The sequence below is a fragment of the Ictalurus punctatus genome, chromosome 17 (assembly GCF_001660625.3).
Source record: "Ictalurus punctatus breed USDA103 chromosome 17, Coco_2.0, whole genome shotgun sequence".
Lineage (NCBI taxonomy): Eukaryota > Metazoa > Chordata > Actinopteri > Siluriformes > Ictaluridae > Ictalurus > Ictalurus punctatus.
The window spans coordinates 3,080,895-3,100,948 of NC_030432.2; the positions used below are offsets into that span (position 1 = coordinate 3,080,895).

The 20,054-nt window shown below is 42.6% G+C and overlaps 1 protein-coding gene across 4 annotated transcripts; it reads right to left on the reverse strand.

The window, feature by feature from the left end:
• Nucleotides 1-896: 896 nt before the first annotated feature.
• Nucleotides 897-20,054, reverse strand: numa1 (nuclear mitotic apparatus protein 1). Of its 4 annotated transcripts, none has more exons than XM_017491445.3 (24): nt 19,938-20,054; nt 17,901-17,948; nt 17,723-17,808; nt 17,512-17,591; nt 17,314-17,387; nt 17,011-17,082; nt 14,696-14,786; nt 14,065-14,200; nt 13,746-13,882; nt 13,367-13,478; nt 13,098-13,215; nt 12,824-12,964; nt 11,735-11,854; nt 6,151-11,310; nt 5,832-6,041; nt 5,538-5,701; nt 5,146-5,425; nt 4,796-4,985; nt 4,355-4,491; nt 4,008-4,271; nt 3,831-3,917; nt 3,553-3,711; nt 2,216-2,251; nt 897-1,844 (listed from the first exon to the last, which is right to left on the reverse strand). In XM_017491445.3, the coding sequence occupies exons 2-23, from the start codon at nt 17,940-17,942 to the stop codon at nt 2,225-2,227; spliced, it is 7,887 nt and encodes a 2,628-aa protein (XP_017346934.2). In that variant the 5' UTR covers nt 17,943-17,948; nt 19,938-20,054; the 3' UTR covers nt 897-1,844; nt 2,216-2,224. The 4 variants fall into 4 exon arrangements, with proteins under 4 accessions (XP_017346934.2, XP_017346935.2, XP_017346936.2 ...); XM_017491446.3 differs by having other exon boundaries at nt 2,200-2,251; XM_017491447.3 differs by lacking the exon at nt 2,216-2,251 and having other exon boundaries at nt 5,146-5,422.

A 20,054-nucleotide genomic window follows, 5' to 3' on the forward strand; every position in this document is an offset into this window, starting at 1 on the left:
ACTGCAGGAGATTAGATGCGAGTCGTGTGTCGAAGTGCCGCTTTATATTTGACCGTTTCATCGATACAATTTTATCATTGCATATTAGACACACTGCAGAACCTGCTCTCTCCACAAAGGCGAATTCCTCTGTCCATTCCTGCTGAAAAGTACAATACTCCTCATCTTTTTTTCCTTTTAGCCATCTTCTTCGATAAAAGGGTTTCTGCAATTAGCTAGCTGATTACTTGATTAAAAGGAGGGAAGTTTACTTCCTGACCTCACAATGACCCGTGTACGTTACGCATTACCCAATAAAAATTTGGTGTTGTCCCGGAGGACAGCTGTGATTAGCTCCAGCCACCCGCAACCATGAACATGAGCGGTAGGAAATGAATGGATTGAAATACATGAGTGTTTTATATTTAACGTTATTATTGCTTTTTATTAAAGATTTGTCTGCGAGCCAGATGCAGCCATCAAAAGAGCCACATCTGGCTTGTAAGCCATAGGTTCCCGACCTCTGGACTAGAACATTGTTTCCTCCACGTTGCTGCTCGATTTGAGTTTTCAAAATGGCCGACATCGAGAAGCAAGCGCAGGTACACCAGACCAGACTCTGATTAGAAGCACAAGGTTTAGGATTGACATTTTAGGTTTTAGAAAAATCAATGCTTGTTCCTCTGGAGGTATTTCATAAACGGTTGCTTTCTAACTTTCATGCTACAAGACCCCACACATACCTAATGTAATCACAATTATAGCGTGCAGCGTTTGCTTTGAAACGGCACCATTCACGCTGCATTAAAAGTGGCAAGTGTAAAACGTCTTTCACATTTATACCCTTACAGTGATTATTAAAAGAAATGAAAGTGTAAAGCGGTGAAACAGAAAATAAAACGACACCACACGGACCGTCACTTCCATGAGAATTTAATTTCTACGCCTGAAATGAAAACTGAAAAAAGGGAAAATGTATATAAAGCAAAGAATAGACAGAACACATGGACAAACATTATAACAATAGATGAAGAAAAATAAAATGCAAATATACATGTATAGATTAACTGAGAAATAATAAAATTAACTGAGAGTGGTGGGAGTAGGAATACTCCTAGGAACCCATTTTTTGATTATAGGATTGTAGAAAATGAGTAAAAAGACAAAATAATAATAATAATAATAATAATAATAATAATGCCCACAGGAAAATTAGAGACCCACACAGAGAGACAGAGAGAGAGAGACAGAGAGAGAGAGAGAGAGAGAGAGAGAGAGAGAGACAGACACACACAGGATAAAAAATATAAAGATAAAGCTAAAAAATAAGCTATTATAAACGATTCTGAATATTTACAGCTCTGTGGAAATAAAGGTTTCCTGCAATAAACAAAAGCATTCAATCAACATCGGATCATTTAAAATGAAAAACACGCTATAAGGGATGGGATGTGCCGATAATCAGTTTTATGACGTACCACGATACACAACATGCAGAACACAGTGGAAGAGATGGTGGTCAGAGGCTGCCGAGGTAGGCAACGAGATCAATTGCTTCCCGTCTGTATCGCATAGGATAAGAACAGCAGTCTTAAGGCAATAGCAGAATGTAGTGAGTTTTTCCCCTTCCCCCACCGTGTCATTTTGGTCAGAACGGAAAAGTCCACACAACAAGACGAGAGCAGTAAGTGCTACGAAGTTCCTCTGATTCTATATACAAATTTATATGAAGAGTATAAAAAGTAGATTAAAAAAAAATCCACAACCAAACATTCGGGATCAGTATCCTGACACTGTTTCTATTGCACATTGTTTAGAGGAGGAGGAAGGACGCAATCTCACATCTTCATCCTCAACTTCATCAACTGTTAGGAAAAGAGCAAAAGGAAGAGATCATCATCATCATCATCATCATCATCATTATAATTATTATAATTATTATTATTATTATATGACTAAAATTAACCCCCCATGTGAATCTTAGTGCACACACACACACACTGGACCCTTCGTTCACACTAGCAAGAGACAAATTGCTTGTGGGAGTTTCCTGGGTGTAAAGAAGAAAAAAAAGATCTAAATTCCATGGTCACTTGTTAGTGAGAACGTAAGGCATGTCGTGGAGTTCCTGACTGAGACACCAAACACTCATAGTGCTCCAGAGGTTTCCTTTTCCCACATCCCCGTCCCAGTCACCACAACAGAGAAGAAACTAGTGACCTGCACACTGCGTTACCCGTTTTAATCAGAGCAAACTGCCGAATGCTGGGCTCTGTTCGGACACACACGGCTCAGATTTAGTTGTGAGGAAAGAGTTTTTAAAATTTAAATAAATAAATAACCACACTAACACACTTGCATCCTCTATCACATGACTGTCCTCTGTGTTCCATATAGTCTTTTAGTGCTGCAAGAACACACTAACATAGTGGTTCCCAAACTTTTTACCCACCACCCCCCCCCAGGCTTTTAACATCCTTTTGCGTACCCGCTCTCTCAAACTGCTGTCCGACGATGGCATCCTCTATTGTTTTTTTGTGGCCTTTTCCCCCCAAGCATTAATCCAGCTATATCAGCCGCAGCAGGAAGAATGAAGTCCTCCACAATAGTATGGGGTTTAGTCTGAGCCACTCTGCAACTCCCCATGTAGGATACTTCCAGACCATTCCTGTTTAGGTTTTCCTATGCTGTTATAAAAGCCTTACTACGCCTGAGTTGTCTTAAATGTCTTTCAAAAAACTCTAGGTTTATTAAGCAAAAAGTAAGTAGCATGCTTTGTTTCTAAAGGTCTGCGCAGAAACGCTGATTTCATGCAGTTATGAGAGAGTACTTTTGCACATACACACTGTGGCTGGGGGTTTTCTTCACTGTCAGCGTATGTAAAGCCCAAAGAAATATATTTCTCATCATATCTGCACCTCTTTGATGGTTTTTCTGAGGATTACCGGTGAAAACGACGTGGCGTTTCAACTTCGGATACACTGCTGTGTGTATCGGCGGGAACCGGGCTAGTAGCACTGGGTACACTTCCGCTTGCTACGGATGCGGTGTTAGAGGCACCTGGGCCACTGCCGTCAGAGGACTGTTAGCGGGCCGATATCTTTGTAGCCAGTTCTCCATTTTAACGTTACGAGCTATTACTTAACTTCACCATGTAGCCGTGTGCTGGCGATAAATGACATGCGGTAAGATGCGCACGGACGCATGACTGAGTGGATGCAGTTTTGAACGTGACAGACAGGATAATTGGATTGGATGTCATGTACAGGTCCTTTAGAACACTGCAATTTTGCCGGTTGTACACTGGAGGGGGCACAAGTTTCTTTTTGGGTGTGAGAAAAACATGAATTCGAATTTTAATGTTATTTAGTGAGGCGGAATTAAATGAACAGTAAATCTCAGCATTTTGCTCCCGTACCCGGTCCGTCACCTCACGTACCCCAGTTTGGGAACCACTGCACTAACGCACTCCGGCACGTTCTCGCTTCACAAAGAGACTTAACGAGCGGAACTGTGACGCATCATCTATAAGGTTAAAGCTAAGGGTCATGACCTTTAACCCGCCACACGTACCTTCTTCGCGCTGCTGGTGATCTTTGGTGACTTCGTGCTGGCGGCGCGCGGGGATTTGCGGAGTTTGCTGATGCCGCGCTGCAGCAGGCTGCTGTCCCCACGCACAACTTTTTTAGGAGTATTGTCAATCACGAACGCCATGGACTGCCTCCGATCAGCCTGCAACACAAACACACACACACAGCGAAAGAGTCAATTTAAGTGTCTGAAAACACTGTGTGCACACGTGTACCTGAGGATCAGAAAGGTGCCGTACGAATAACAGCACGTACACACACCAGAGAGGGTGCGATGTTCTGCGAGCTGGTAGAGCGAAGGTTCCTCCCTTTAGGAGTTCGAGGGAAGCAGCTGACAAACTTCTTCGCCTGAAGAGAGAAAAAATTATAATTTTTTTTTTTTAATTTGTAATTTAAAGCATCTACTGAAATGCACGAGGATGTAATGATGCCCCTCACCTCGGGTGTGTCCAAGTCCTGTACTTGCCCCGCAGGCCGCTTAGGGGCCAGGGGGCTGCGTGTGGATCGCACTTCCCGTGATTTGGACACTTGGGGTGCGCGGCCATGCGCAGCCGCTGCAGGGGGGGCCAGGGAGAGCCGGTGAGCAGCGACCGAGTCCTTGAGCTGAGACGGGACCATGGAGGCACGGCGAATGGTCTCGTGAGGGTCGCCGGTACGAACGTCCTCGTCGGTTACGGGCAGGTGTGTGAAACCCAGACTGGGCTGCAGGACAGAACGGCACAAGCACATTAACTAACTAATCAGTCCATCCACAGCTCACCCTATAAAGCAGGTTGTGTTCATACCCTGGACTCCAGCGGGTAGCTGCTCTTCAGGTGAGGTAAACAGGCTTTGTTACGCGACTGCAGCTCTGCGATTCTCATCCAGTCGTCGGCGAGGTGGTCCGGCTCGTACTCTGATCCTAAACAGAACACACTTGAGGCTGCGGACAGAGAGAACAAAATGTCAATCTGTGAATTGCTGTTTTCTTTTTTTTTCTTTCTTTTTTTTTTTTTTTTTTTTTTTTTAAACGTCATCCAAAAGACAGATAAATGAGAACGAAAGACAGATGCAAAGATGAAGAGAGAGACAGACAAATAGAAAGCCAGGCAGGTAGAAAGAGAGAGGCAGAGCTGGACAGACTGAAAGAGGAAAAACACAGACAAAAGATACACAGATGATTAGAAAAATGGATAAAAAGACAAATATATGAAGATAAAGATGGTTAAACGTGTGTTTATACTCACGTCGTGGGGGAACGGTGCCATGAGCAGTGCTACGACGATACCCAGGAAGGCTGAGAAGTTTGTCGGGATCCTCGAAGATCTCTGCCGAGACGGGCCGGGCTTTGTGGGAGGCCACATTGGGCTGCGACTGAGCCGAGTGCAGGCTGAAGAAAGATTCATCTGCGTCGGCAGCACCACCGCGAGGAGTTTTCTACAGAGAGCACAACACTGATTAAAATAAATTTCAAAAATCATTTAAAAAAAAAAATTTAATAAAAAAACCCACACATCCAAACACCTCATTGATATTTACCATATCGTTAAGATGTTGTGATAAAGCAATACAAAATGTACGTTTCCTCGATCCCCACCTTGGTCATGGTGATGTTGATGACTTGCGTGGTGCGTCGTCTCTGGACCGAAGAGCTCGGCTTCTTCGCCGAATCCAGAGTTAGCTCCCCGAGTGACGTGATGCTGCTTTCTAATTTGTGATCCTGGGGTGCGCCTTCGTGTTTCTTGGCCCGTGGCATCATGGGAGTGAAGTACAGCGTCTCTAAAGAGCCTCCACCTTGAGCGTGCCGTTTTGCTGCCAAGCGTTCGGAACTTCGGACCAAAGGAGTGCTGGACTCACCAGGCAGGGACCGTTTACTGCTGAGAGAGAGAGAGAGAGAGATTCCAGTAGTGAGGTCAACTTCACAATCACATCACTTTTTTGTCACTTGAAGAGGAGTAAACTTCAAGAAATTAATAAGGAAGAAGTTACCCAGCGTTATCCAGAGAATCATCCAGGTTGAGCTCCAGGCTCTCCGTGCTAGCATTCTGCGGATGTTCTGGGATTTTCCCATAAACGCTTTCTCTGTGTTTCACCTTGACGCTTTGGCCTTCCTGCTTTCTCTGTTCTCTTAACTGACGGTCTGCGTAATCCAACTACAACACAAAAAACAAACATACAAACAAAAAAAAAACAAAAAAAAAAAACACATGTTCTTGATAAATAAAACTTTTTAAAACGTAACCCATCAAACATCCATAAACACTCGCAATTCATTCCACCGACCTGCGTCTCCAGACTCTTGACCTTCACCATCAAACACTTCTCAGTCTCCTTGATCTTCTCCAGCTCCATGGACACCAGTTTCAGCTCAGCCTTCAAGGCCTTCGCCTCACTTTCGCTGGTTTCCAAAGAGGTCTGGAGGGTCCGACATGCTTCCTGCTCCTCCAGGAGTTGTTGCTTTTTCCCGTTGTAATGAGTTTTCGCTTTTTCTACCTGTACGGAAGAGAGAGCGGTGATACTCTGAGCCTAAAGAGCTCTACCTGGTACCACTTTTTTGGCATAAACAAACAAACAAAAAAAAAAAAAAGGAGAATGATCTAACCTGTACTTTGTAGTGCTCCACAGTTTCAGTCTTCACCCTGAGCTGCTCCTGTAGTTCTTGGTTCTGCTTCTCTTTCTTTTGGAGAGCCTCTTTCGTAGCCCGGATTGATTCAGTCTGTCCCTTCAGCTTCGCCTCCAAATCTGCTCCGAGTCTCTGGGAGGCATCACACTCCCTCTGAAGTGACTGGTTAATTGAAGACAGATGCTCCTTTTCTTTTTTCAGGGTCTTCACTTCCTGCTGCAAGCCACTCTGGAGGTCAATCAGAGCCTCCTGTTGTGCCTTTCTCTCAGCCTGGAGGGAATGGTTTACAGTGGTAAGGATGTCTTTCTCCTTTGCCAAGGCATCCAGTTGCTGCTGGTACTTCTCAAGCTCTTGTTTTCGCTTGAGGTGCAGCTCAGAAATGGCTTTCTCCAAGACTTCGTTAGCCTGACAGGCATCCTGCTTCTGCTTCTCAGACTCCTTAAACTGATCAAGAGCGCTGAGCCTGGAAGCTTCTTGCTGCTTTACTTCTAGGTGAAGATTTCTTATTTCAGCCTCTCTTTCATCAACCAGTGTTGAGAATTCTTTCATCTTCACCTGTAGTTCCTTAACGTGGGTTTCAAGCTCATTTTCTCGCTGTTGGGTGACTTCTCTGACAGAGACCAGTTCTGCTCCCACCTTCTGGGCTTCCTCAAGGTCTTTAAGAAGGGACTGGTTCACTGAGGCAAGATGATCCTTCTCATTCTTCAAGGTTTCCAGATCTTTGTGGTATGCATCTTTGTTTTCTTGCAGATCAGCCTTGAGAGCATTCAACTCCTCCTGTTGCCCAGTTTTCTCTGCCTGCAGGGACTGGTTCACTGAAGCAAGCTGTTCCTTCTCATTCTTCAAGGTTTCCAGATCTTTTTTGTGTTTATCTTTGCTTTCTTGCAGGTCAGCCTTGAGGGCATTCAACTCCCCCTGTTGCACGGTTTTCTCTGCCTGCAGGTTCTGGCACTCACTCCGAAGGGACTGGTTCGCAGAATGGAGATGTTCCTGTTCGTTCTTCAAAGTTTCTAATTCTTGTCGGTACCCATCTTTGGCATTTTGTAGGTCTGCCTTGAGAGCATTCAGCATCTCCTGTTGTCTCCTGTTCTCTGCTTGTAAGGTCTGGCACTCAGTCTGAAGGGACTGGTTCAGAGAAGAGAGGTGCTCCTTTTCACACTTTGAAATCTCTAGATCTTTTTGGTATTTAGCTTTTCTTTCTTGCAGGTCAGCCTTAAGGGCATTCAACTCCTCCTGTTGCACGGTTTTCTCTGCCTGCAGGTTCTGGCACTCACTCTGGAGAGACTGGTTCAGTGAGGCAAGCTGTTCCTGCTCATTCTTCAAGGTTTCCAGATCTTTTTCGTGTTTATCTTTGCTTTCTTGCAGGTCAGCCTTAAGGGCATTCAACTCCTCCTGTTGCACGGTTTTCTCTGCCTGCAGGTTCTGGCACTCACTCTGGAGAGACTGGTTCAGTGAGGCAAGCTGTTCCTTCTCATTCTTCAAGGTTTCCAGATCTTTTTCGTGTTTATCTTTGCTTTCTTGCAGGTCAGCCTTAAGGGCATTCAACTCCTCCTGTTGCACGGTTTTCTCTGCCTGCAGGTTCTGGCACTCACTCTGGAGAGACTGGTTCAGTGAGGCAAGCTGTTCCTTCTCATTCTTCAAGGTTTCCAGATCTTTTTCGTGTTTATCTTTGCTTTCTTGCAGGTCAGCCTTAAGGGCATTCAACTCCTCCTGTTGCACGGTTTTCTCTGCCTGCAGGTTCTGGCACTCACTCTGGAGAGACTGGTTCAGTGAGGCAAGCTGTTCCTGCTCATTCTTCAAGGTTTCCAGATGTTTTTCGTGTTCATCTTTGCTTTCTTGCAGGTCAGCCTTAAGGGCATTCAACTCCTCCTGTTGCACGGTTTTCTCTGCCTGCAGGTTCTGGCACTCACTCCGGAGGGACTGGTTCACAGAGCAGAGATTTTCCTGTTCGTTCTTCAAAGTTTCTAATTCTTGTCGGTACCCATCTTGGGCATTTTGTAGGTCTGCCTTGAGAGCATTCAGCATCTCCTGTTGTCTCCTGTTCTCTGCTTGTAAGGTCTGGCACTCAGTCTGAAGGGACTGGTTCACGGAAGAGAGGTGCTCCTTTTCACACTTTGAAATCTCTAGATCTTTTTGGTATTTAGCTTTTCTTTCTTGCAGGTCAGCCTTAAGGGCATTCAACTCCTCCTGTTGCACGGTTTTCTCTGCCTGAAGGTTCTGGCACTCACTCTGGAGAGACTGGTTCAGTGAGGCAAGCTGTTGCTGCTCATTCTTCAAGGTTTCCAGATGTTTTTCGTGTTCATCTTTGCTTTCTTGTAGGTCTGCCTTGACAGCATTTAGTGTCTCCAGTTGTTCATTGTTCTCTAACTGCAAGACTTGGCACTCAGTCTGGAGGGACTGGTTTACTGAAGAGAGCTGATCCTTCTCATTCTTTAAGCTCTCCAGATCTTTCTCGAATTTAACTTTGTTTTCTTGCAGGTCAGCCTTGAGGGCATTCAGTTCCTCTTGTTGCCCAGTTTTCTCTGCATGCAAGGTTTGTAACTCTTGCTGGAGGGACTGGTTCGCTGAAGAGAGATGTTCCTTCTCATTCTTTAATGTTTCTATCTCTTGCTGATAACCATTTTGTGTGTTCTGAAGATCAGCCTTCAGGACATTTAACTCCTCCAGCTGCACCTTATTCTCTGCCTGCAAGTTCTGACACTCATTCTCGAGGGACTGACTCAGTGAGGCAAGATGGTCCTTCTCCTTCTTCAAGGTTCCTAACTCTTGCTGGTACCCATCTTGGGCATTCTGTAAGTCCACCTTTAATGCATTTAGTGTCTGCTGTTGCTCCTTGCTCTGCACCTGCAAGGTCTGGTGTTCACTCTGGAGAGACTCGTTCACCAAAGAAAGGTGTTCCTTTTCCTTTTTTAAGGTCTCTAAATCTTGTTGGTACCTATCCAAATCTTGCTTCTGCTTACAGTAAAGCTCATTCACTCTTCTCTCTAAAGTTTCCTTGGCCTGACAAGCTTCACTAGCAAGGGTCTCTTTCTGTTGGTACATGAGCTCCATTTGTCTCAGCTTTTCTTCCACTGACTCCAAAAGCTTGTTTTTAACTGCAGTCTGATGTTTGGCAGACTCAAGTTGCCCCTTCAAGTCGACGATGTTCTCAAGTTCTGTCTGAAGAGCTTCTTCAGATTTCTGAAGGAGTTTCTGGCTGTAGTCTTCCTGTTCCTTCATCTTTTCCTGAAGAGAATCAAACTGTATTTCTCTTTCAGAAGCAAAAACAGTAAGCTCCTGAACTCTAACTTGAAGTTCAGCTACCTCTGTTTGAAGCTCTTTACGTTGAGTCTCCTCGATTTCCTGAGCTTTTGCTCTGAGATTCTCTTGATGCTGGACCTCCTCTTGAAGCCTAAGTAACTCAGTTTGTCTTTCTGTAGCTAGTGTAGTGGCCTCTGCTAGTTTATTCTGAAGTTGAGAGAAGTTTTCCTCCAGAGATTTCTTTTGCGATGCCAAAACAGAAACCTTTTGTTCTTTCTGGAGTGCAGCATCCTGCTGGCGAGACATTTCTTCTTTGAGGGAATTCATCTCATTTAATGACTCCTCCAACTTCTTCAAATGGCCATCAATCTCCTGCTGCAGTTGTGTAACCTCCAGTCTCAAAGACTGTTCCTGGACTTCATGGGCCTCTTTTGAAGTCTTGAAACTATTTTCCAAGGTAGCAACTCTCTGCCTTTCGATGGACAGCTCTTCCTTTAAGTTCTTTAACTGCTGGGCAAGATCTTCCAGAGTTCTAACTTTCTCAGAGATAAGTTTCGCAGCTTCGGCAAGTTGTAACTTCAGTTCCGCGATAGCAAGCCTCTGCTCTTCAACTTCCTTCTGGTGAAGATCTCGCATTTCAGTGGACCTCGCTTCAAGAGACTGAAGGCTGACCTTAAGGGAATGGATCTCTCCTTCCTTCTGTTCAAGCGCCGCCTTCAAGTGTTGAACTTCCCCGTCTTTGGATACCACCTCCTGACTCAGTTGTTGTGAAAGCCCTTCTACCTCCAAGAGCTGGCTTTGCAGATTGTCTGCCTTATTTTGAAGGTGGGCCAGTTCCTGCTGTTGTATGAAGAGTTCTCCATCTTTAGAAGTTATTTTTTCTTTCAGCACAGACAGTTCAGATTCGCTTTGCTTCATCGACTCGACAGTTCCCTCAATCTTACTCTGCAACTCTGATATTTTGCTCTGGTTGTCTGTAATAACTTGCTGCAGCTCCATCTCCCTCGCCTCTCTGGTCTTGTTTACTAGAGCCAGTTGTGACTGGCCTCGATCGCGCTCCTCTGCTAGACTTGCTTTAAGGTCAATTCCTTCTTGGATTAACTTCTCTATACACGATTCAGAATCAAGTTTCTGATGCTTCATTTTGCGAAGCTCTTGGCTCAGAGTCTCTAGTTCGGTGAACATCTCATGAGCTTTGTGCTCCTGTTTTTGAAACTTTTCCTCCATCAAAGCTTTCTGCTGCTCTTTCGCCGTAAGAAGCTCATCACCTCTTTTTCTCTCACCATCAATCTCAGTCTGAAGATTCGCGATGGTGTCATCCAGTGCAGAGATTCTGGCTCGGAGAGAGGCATTCTCCTCTACCACTTTTTGATGGTCTGCCAGCTTTTTTTCATATTCCACAAGGGAAATTTGGGCATTTTGAAGGTCAGCCCTTACAACATCAAGAACTTCCTGCTGTGTTATATTTTCTGCCTCCATATTTTCACACTTGGATTGTAGCATATTAACCATGTCCTCCAAGGAGGCGACCTTTGCCTCCAACGCCCCACGTTGCTGCCGAAGTTCAGCGGATGCAGCGATCTCTACCGTCAGCTGGACTTCCAGCTGTTGAAGACGAACCAGATCGGTTTCCAAAGCTGCTATCTGGCAGGTAAGAGTTTCCTGTTTGGTCTTTGAGGCTTGTTCCTGAGCTTCCTTCTCAGCTTGTATATTGTTTATCGACTGCTGAAGATCCAAAATACGTCCCTCCAAGCGCAGGGTTTCCTTTTCAAAGGAGCTTCTCTCTTCTGCTAATAGTGTTTCGATGGCCATTTTCTCCTTCTCAAGGAGGGAAATGGTTTCTTCCAGTTGGGAACTTTTTAGAGACAAGTCTGCAAGTTCCTGCTTCAGTTTCTCCCACTGTGGAGGTAGGGATTGCCATTTTACAACAAACAAACAAAAGGACGATAAGCAAAACGAGTCTTACAGATAGAATGCCAATAGTGTAAGTGTTGGGATGTACGTGTTGAGTAATGAAGCAAACACTAATGCTGGGTCATCGGTACGTAGTCAAAAATAAATAAATAAATCTCCCAAACTCCACATAAAAAAAAAATACTACATTGAAACAAGCCTTGTATTATCTGATGCAGAGAGGGGGAAAATAAATATATATTTTGGTTTGTGTTAAAAGCTTTACCTTGAATGAGATACCAAACCCATTTGATATATACCGTAAATACTCCAACACATCAACGAGAAGAAACCCCGCCCTCCAAATCGGCTGTTCCAAATGACTATGAAATTTGGAAGAAAAGTTTATAGCATGGACCGGAACACATACCTCTACGATCGGCCCCAGGACTTCACCTCTCTCTTCGGGTTGCTGCGAGAGCTTGGCGAGCTCGTCCTCCAAAACGGAGATCTTTCCTTGTAAGATCTGAATTTGCTCAGTAAGACATTCCTGAAAAAGGATGTGAAAACAGCCAGATAAAGACATCGGGATGGACAGAGGAAGAAGGCAAGAAAATGACGGTCAGAAATAAACGATTGATGTTTAGTACTCATTTTAGAAAAGTGGCAATAATCAGTTACACAACACACACCAACATTCCCACAAGTATATTAAAATAGAAATCACATTAGAGGTGTCAGACAATTTTTTACCGATAACCGATAGTTTTTAAAATTGATACTGAATGAAAACATTTAAAAGTAAAATATTGCTGAACTTTGACAAAAATAAACAGAACTGACAAGACTTTTTTAAAAATTAATATTTAGTAATGGTTAATATTCAAGTGAATAAAAAGATATACATCCAAACTAAACCAAAAAGTAACACTACAACTAACAAATAAAGACACCCAAAATGAATTAATTATTAAAAAAAATAAATAAAAATTAGTCAGTGACTTTTTGCCTCTAGAGGCCGCTCTTGTACTGTATAATGACACCAGACCCTTCTCAGGCTCCTGCAGCAGACACCACTGGGGAAAATCAGATCTTAGTTCCAGCAATCTCTTATCTGTACCGATCAACCGGGCGACCTCTAGTTCACATCAACACTTAGTCGTCATGTTGCTTACTTTGAGCACTCGTGTAAACATGACCAAGAGAATGTTCACTTTTTTTTTTTTTTTTAAACCACCAAACCACTGATATTCATGATGAATAGTATTCATATTTCCCTTTTCACCAATATCTTGCACATTTAAAGCAAAAAATTATGCTATTTTATTTATTATTTATTTTCTACTGTACCATCCATGAGAAAGTGTGAATTAATAAAGGAACAAGGTACATGGAAACTCATGCAAATATCTAGATTCTTGAAAATGTGTTACTGTTATTAGAAATATAGCAATTTATGAAAGAAGAAGAAAAGGAAAAAAAAAAAAAAGAAAAAAAAAAAAAAAAAGTGTGTATTCACCTTGTCGGTGAGAGCCTGGCTTAGCTCTCTCTGCAGCAAGTCCCTCCTGTTCCCCCACTCCATCTGGGACGAATCGTGAGCTTCTGATATTTTAGCGACTTCCTCCTCAGCCCTCGCAAGCTGCCCCAATGCGTTTCTCACCTGGTGTGCACAAAAAAAAACAAGTGTCGGTAAATCAGAAAGGATCACTATTAAAGAAGAATTGCTTCAAAGCTGTGTCTCACAGCAGACTGGAACAAAAATGAGAACGGGGAAAATAAAGTAATAATCGTACCTGTGCGGCGAGTGTGCCATTCTCCTCCATCAGATCGTCAATCCGTCTCTCTTTCTGACCGTTGTCCGTTTTAAGGTCTCGACACTGCTTTAAGACCTCGTGTACCCGTGTGAGGAGTCTGGAACGGAAGAAAATATACATAAATGAGCGTGCATAAATGCGAGATGATTCGCAACAAAGACACGTCTAATACATGCCAGCATGCAGCTCTAATGAAATAAGATTAGACCGTGAATGAGGAGCAAGAATAACAGTTCTACAAGGGTTACCCGTTGTTCTTCTCCTGCAGCTCAGTCAGTGTAGCTTTGTGCTCCTTCTCCATCTCCTCCTGATCCCTCTGCAAGCGCTGCAGTCTGTACTGAAGCTGACTGATCTGTCCCTCTGTAGGAGCGAGAGATTCAGGAATATATAATAAATCTAACAAGACTGGAGTTTATTTGCAACTCAGGGGGGTACGAGTGAGTGATGGTGGTCACCGTGCCATCTGGATTTCCTCCGTCGCTAAGGTGTGGGACCAGAAAGTGCTTGGACCCTTAAATCGCAGCTTGTAGCTATATAATCTATAATGATGTCTGGTGAATTATCATGTGACTTTTCGCTCTAAATCCTAACACACCGATCTAAAGTGAAAACTATTATTTTGTCTACCTTGCTCTGAGAGGAGGGTGATGCGTTCAGTCAGCTCTCGTTCTAGTTCGTCACGCACGTCTCCCTCACGTGCCAGCTCCTTACGCAGACGCTTCACCTGCACCTGAGGTGTGCTCATCAGCTCCTGTATTGGAGAGCTGAGAGACGGACGGACAGACAGACAGACAGACAGACAGACAGAGAGAGAGAGTATAAACACACAGATATACAGGCAGGCAGAAGCTATAAAACTTACAGGTCCGCCCCAACCCCAAGATGAGGTCAGACATCTCCAACACAAAGCAACACGCATACAAAGATGTGGATGTCTGAACATTACCTGACAAACGAGCTGGAGGCCACGGTGTTGAGCTCCAGAAAGCGGACGAGTGGAGAGCTGTGTGACCGGGAGAAAACGGGCGAGCCGTCGTCACTGTGAGAGGACATACTGCTCACAGACGAGCTGTAGATCAGAGCTGAAAAAGACAAAGAGACATGTGCTTAGAGAGAGAGAGAGAGAGAGAGAGAGAGAGAGAGAGAGAGAGAGAGAGAGAGAGGGAAAAAAGAAACATTCAATAATGTGGTAAACCTACAAGAATGAAGAACTTTATAACATACGGAATAGATAGATGCATCCTACTATAAATGCATGTTATTGTTGTGTTAATAAAAGCGTCAATTCTAGACATTTTGTCCAAATTCAGCTGTGTGGAAGGGGGGGTGGTGGTGGTTGTTATAATTCACAAAATTTCTTCGTTCTCTTTATTCACTGTAAGGTGCCGCGTGTTCCTGACGTAGAGGATTTGTGAAAGCCGTCGTTGTGAATCTGAACAAAAACCGCCTTTTTTTTTGGGTGGGTTGCTTTTAAGTCAAAAGGTTAAAATAAACACCGTCTTGCTGATGGGGTCCATCTGTTCCATTCCATCTGCTATGAAAACCCGGGCAGAGTGAAGGATTTAGTGGACACTTACAGCCTGTGGTGAGGAGCTTGTCCAGACCTTCACGCAGAGACAGACCGCTCACTCCCTCCTGAACATAACGCAACATGGTCGCCATCTGAAGCTGAGAGAGAGAGAGAGAGAGAGAGAGAGAGAGAGAGAGAGAGAGAGATGAGTAGTTTCTTTTGCTGAATAAAAGGAAACATGATGTTATTAAAAGGACACCAGACATCATTCATGTAAAGACCTGAACACACACTCACTGTCATCATTTATTTCAGTTTCCATTCTTCTCTACAACATCAGCACACACACACACACACACACACACACACACACACACACTATTACAACCAGTGCTGGTTTTCAGTCAGATTCAATCATTTATATTGTTTGCTTTAGAGCTGCAACAACTAACCCATAAAATGGAGAACAACCGAGCATGAAAATCGTCGTGAACGATCTCATTATGGATTCGTTGGTCTACGCGGCACGGGGGAGATTTTACTCATTACGTAACTTCTGTTCACAAAACACACTTGGGCAAGTAGATACTAAAGTCGTGTCCCAAATTACCTACTATACACTTACACCATGCACTACCCTCTAGTGTGAATTTCAGAAAGGTACTATCATCTCAAATGGAACACTTGTGGGTTTTCACTAACCCGAACTATAGGTCACTTCCTAGTCGACACGCACGTAATGCGACACAGCTAGCTTTAGCCTCAGAGTCACAGACACTGACTTTCTTCAGTTTACTTTCTATCAGCGTTACAATTTATTCCAACCATGACCTCAGTCTCCATCAGACAGAGAAATCATCACATGACTGAGGAAGAAAGCGTGCGACCTCCGAGTCCTCTAATGCAGGGGAGCATTTTAAATTAAACACCGCCGAGAAGGTTTATAAACTTTATAAAGAGGAGTTTGTGGAGCACTGAAGCAGGACACTGATGCGGTCGCGAGTTTGCTCAAAAGGTTTAGTTTAATTCCAGTGTGTTGTTATTATATGGTGTATTTGCGCGCTTGCAGTGTAAATTCTGTTGTTTATTATAACGGAAGTGATGTGTTAGTAACGAGACCGCGTTGATCCTCACGCGCGGTGCTACACAGTGTAGCGCGAGTAAGATCTGTAATGACCAAAACATTACGATCAAAAGTAAAATAACATGTCTAAAGACAGCGAGGAACAGAAACCACAAGGTGCAGTGAACGTGAGTTTTTATTATTCATTTAGGACCGTGGTTTAATTCTGTGCTTTTTGTGCATCCAAAAATAATGCTATATATCAATATTTATATAAATATTTATCATATTTAGTTAGTGTACATTTTTTTTTTTTCAAAACGACTTTTGTAAATTACAAATCCATATCCAAGTACTTATGCATTTTTTGTATGGATTCACAAAAAGCACCAAATTAAACTACAGTCCTAAATGAACAATATATATTCTGGTGTGTGTATTGGGTTCTTTTCTGTTTTGGACAAACAGTTGTGTAAAGTTTTAGTCTGAATTTATATTTGTAACACTCAGTTTGTGGATTTTATTTTAAACAAACAAACAAAAAAAAGGCACTGAACGTTTGCCCCACCCCCATAAAATTAATAGTAAAAATTTTCGGCCAACTGATCAATTATGAAAATAATCGTTAGTTGCGGCCCTAGTTTGATCTAAAAAGTCTCATGTGGAACATGACGTACATTTAGGGGGCCAAGCACCAAAAGGTGCACCCTTCTATAAATTCATGCTATTATTATTATTATTATTATTATTATTATTAGACATTTTGTCCAAATTCATCTCTAGGGGGCAGTACAATACAATAATTCTCTATTCGCTGGAAGTTGGTGGGTGTTCTTGAGGATATGGATTTGTGATTCGCAAAAGTCGTTTTGAATTCGAACAAAAACTGGAATTCCCCCCCTTTTTTCCTTCTAGAACCTTTCCAAGATTCATGAAATTTTAACAATCGCATTGTCAAAGCAGGCTAAACAAAACATGGTGGTTTTTTTTTTTTTAAAATACACGGTTTGCCCATAACAGGTAAACAAATCCGATCACGAAGTTGCCAGACGGGAAGTGAGGCTGCTGTCTCAGCAACCCCTTTACGTATCGACACCAAACTTAATACATGTGCTTGAACAAATAAGATTTAGAACTCAGGAGGGTACGAGCGAGCGATGGTGGTCACTGCGGCTCCCGGATTCCCTCCACCGAGGAGGTGTGGGACCAGAAAGCGCTTGGCCCCTTAAAATCGCTGCCATATTATTTATTGTGATGTCTTGTGAAGGATCATTTGATATTTTGCGCTAATGCTCAACACGCACGTCTTTAAGCATTACCTCCGTTTCAAACTCCACTTTGGGCACCAGATTGTTGTTAACGAGTCCGTAGTAGCACAGGAGCAGCACAACCTAAAACACACACACACACACACACACACGCTGTATTAATTATCCTCATTTAAGCGTATACAGAGAGAGAACAAATATTTCTTAAAACATTACATATCTAAATATGCTTTTATCAGTTTATCTGCTCATATACTGGTTCCTTCCAAATCCTGTGCTACTTCCCACAGCTACCAAGACACTGAAAATTAGCAGCTTATAAAGTGAATGAGCTTTTGAAGCATTCAATGCCACCTTGGTGAGTTCCAACTCCAGCATCCTTCCCTTGGCCAGTGTGAGGAGCACACACTCTTCCACATGACACCCACCTGGAGGAGGACAAGACGAAGACGACACGGACACACGTCAGCCAAGACCGCTGGATAAATATATAGACAGACAAACCGCTAGATAGAAAACCAAGCAGTCAGACAGCTGGAGTGTAAAACTTACTGTGGAGGAAGTCAGAGATGATCGACAGCCTTTCTGCTTGAGGCAGGTGCATAGGAGCCTGGCTGGGCTCCTCCCCTTTCCTACAACAACCAATCATAGAATAGGAGCTCATTTTAAAAAGTACAAACATAGCGAAGACGACCGACGCCACACTTCCCACTGTTAATACAAACTCTAAACACTGCTGATCCTTTCATAATTCATGACTCACAGTTTATAGACGAGTTTGAGCAGCAGATTTCCATCCTGCAGGTCTGTGATTCGCTGCACCGGTTGGTCCAGCTGCAGGCCGTTCATCTGCAATAAACATTGTTCCGTTCAATGTAAACCGAGAATGCGTTATAATGATAAAAACGGCGAGAAAGGTGATATAAAGCGGACATACATACCCAAGCAAGAATCGCCTCCTCCTTGGCTGGATGCAGAGCCATCACTGTCTGGAAGGACGAGAGAATTAACAGAAGTGACACGCCCGCCTCACAAAAGCTCCGCCCAACGGCTATTTTCAGCCAGGATATTTTTCAACCCACAGCCGTGTTTTTTGGGCATCCGTAAACATTTTGCATTTTTTTTTCTACAACAGTGTTTGGAGTGTCAGAGATAAAACGCCTCATCTGACAAAGAATCGGAAACGTCTGACGCGTCTGTAATTGGATAGACTGGATGAACGTACATCAGAGGGATTTATTTATTTAGGTTTGTACTTGTAAGGTATGACCACGATGGTGAGCAAGACATGAAACCACCACTTCCTTGAGACAAAGATACCAAATAAAGTCCTCGTCTCTGTCCGATTACAGCAGTCTTGTCACGGCATAATCCCAATATAATCTTGACCGATACGAGAGAGTGTGTTCTTCATGTCAGATTATACAATGAAGATCTAACGATAGATCAACGATTCAAGAGAACCACTACACTCTGTTTACCGCATCGATCAGGAAGTGATCTGGAAGTCAGCTTTGTGCAGGAAATGGACTCGAGTGACCGCGAACGTTCTTGGATGTTTTCGTTTAAGGTCCGTGTATCGCAGAGACCCCATTTGTAGCAGTCCTGTGCGTTTTGCATCATCCAACACCGTTCTCCTATTGGTGGCTTTTAGACGAACATTTTAAACAAACGTTACCGGATGCTTATCGCTCTGGACAAACAAACTGTTTGTAAAACCAGGCGGCCATTTTGACTTGCCGTTCCACTCAAACACTCAATAAACCAAATGTTCTTTTTTTTTTTTCTTAATTACTTTCTTCAATTCAGAATTTAAAATGGTAATAGGAGACCCCTGATTATTTACAAAAAACATTTATACATATGTTTGGACGGATTTTGAATAATAGTTGCAAAACTGCAAAGAAACATTATGATTATTTAAGCACAAATGAACAGGCTACTCTGATTTTTTTTTTTTAACAAGGCTTAAAAAAAACATTTAACCATACAATACCATTTTTGCAGAAAAGGTACAAGTACAAATTATTATTGTTATTTATATATATATATATATATATATATATATATATATATATATATATATATATATATATATATATACATACATACATACATACATACATATACACACACACACACGCACGCATACACACAATCAGTATCTTGATAGAATTGAGTGTGTAAAGTAACAGGATACAAAAAAAAGTATTTAAACAGCAGTTTGTTCGTTTTTTACTACTTTGTCCTCCGAGGGTTAGAGCGTTTATCACCGCAGTAGAAACTGCAGTGCGCGTATATACACTGCTTTACGGTTTATTTAGTCTCCTTAATGAATTAATCAGTCTCCAAGATTGAAGGGGTAACACTATTTATTCCGAGAATATTCAGCGTTTAAAAAAAAAAAAGTGTTAAGCAATACAGTATAGCTTTTATCATGAATAAAATAGTTGTCCAAGTACTAGATATCATACAGCTGTTATACAGATACGTTATGAAAATTGTACTCGTAAAGCAAACTTACACAAATCTAATATTGTATTCTAGGAAAAGGGAATTAATAAAGTACGAGTCTAAACTTGTTTATAGATATGCATTTTTAAACATAACTCGAAGACAATAAGCTTTGTTTGTTTGTTTTTTGTTCCTCAAGCGCCTGCTGCTTACCGTAAAAAAAACCCGTATATACGGCCACTAGTGTTTCTACGTCGACACGAGTTAAATTTTTTAATTGTTCCAATTAAAATCAAACTTGTACTTTATTATTTTTTATCTAAACAAAAGTTACAGTTGTCCAATGTATCTTGTCGCCTGCTAATGAGATCAAATATCGAGATAATTAGCTAGCAAACAAACTAGCTTGAAAATCACGTTAACAAACATTCCGTTTTAGCCAGCGTTACCTTTAAAACAACAAACCCGCACACAAAGATGGACTAATAATAACATAAATACAGAGTAAACTATCGTTAACTCACCTTCTTAGTCCAAAAAAGCGTAAAAAGCTGCACATCAGTTCGGATTAATTTAATGCAGGGTAACGTGTTTTCTCCGGTAACTGTCCTTACACACGAATTTTCAAACAGCGACCGAGT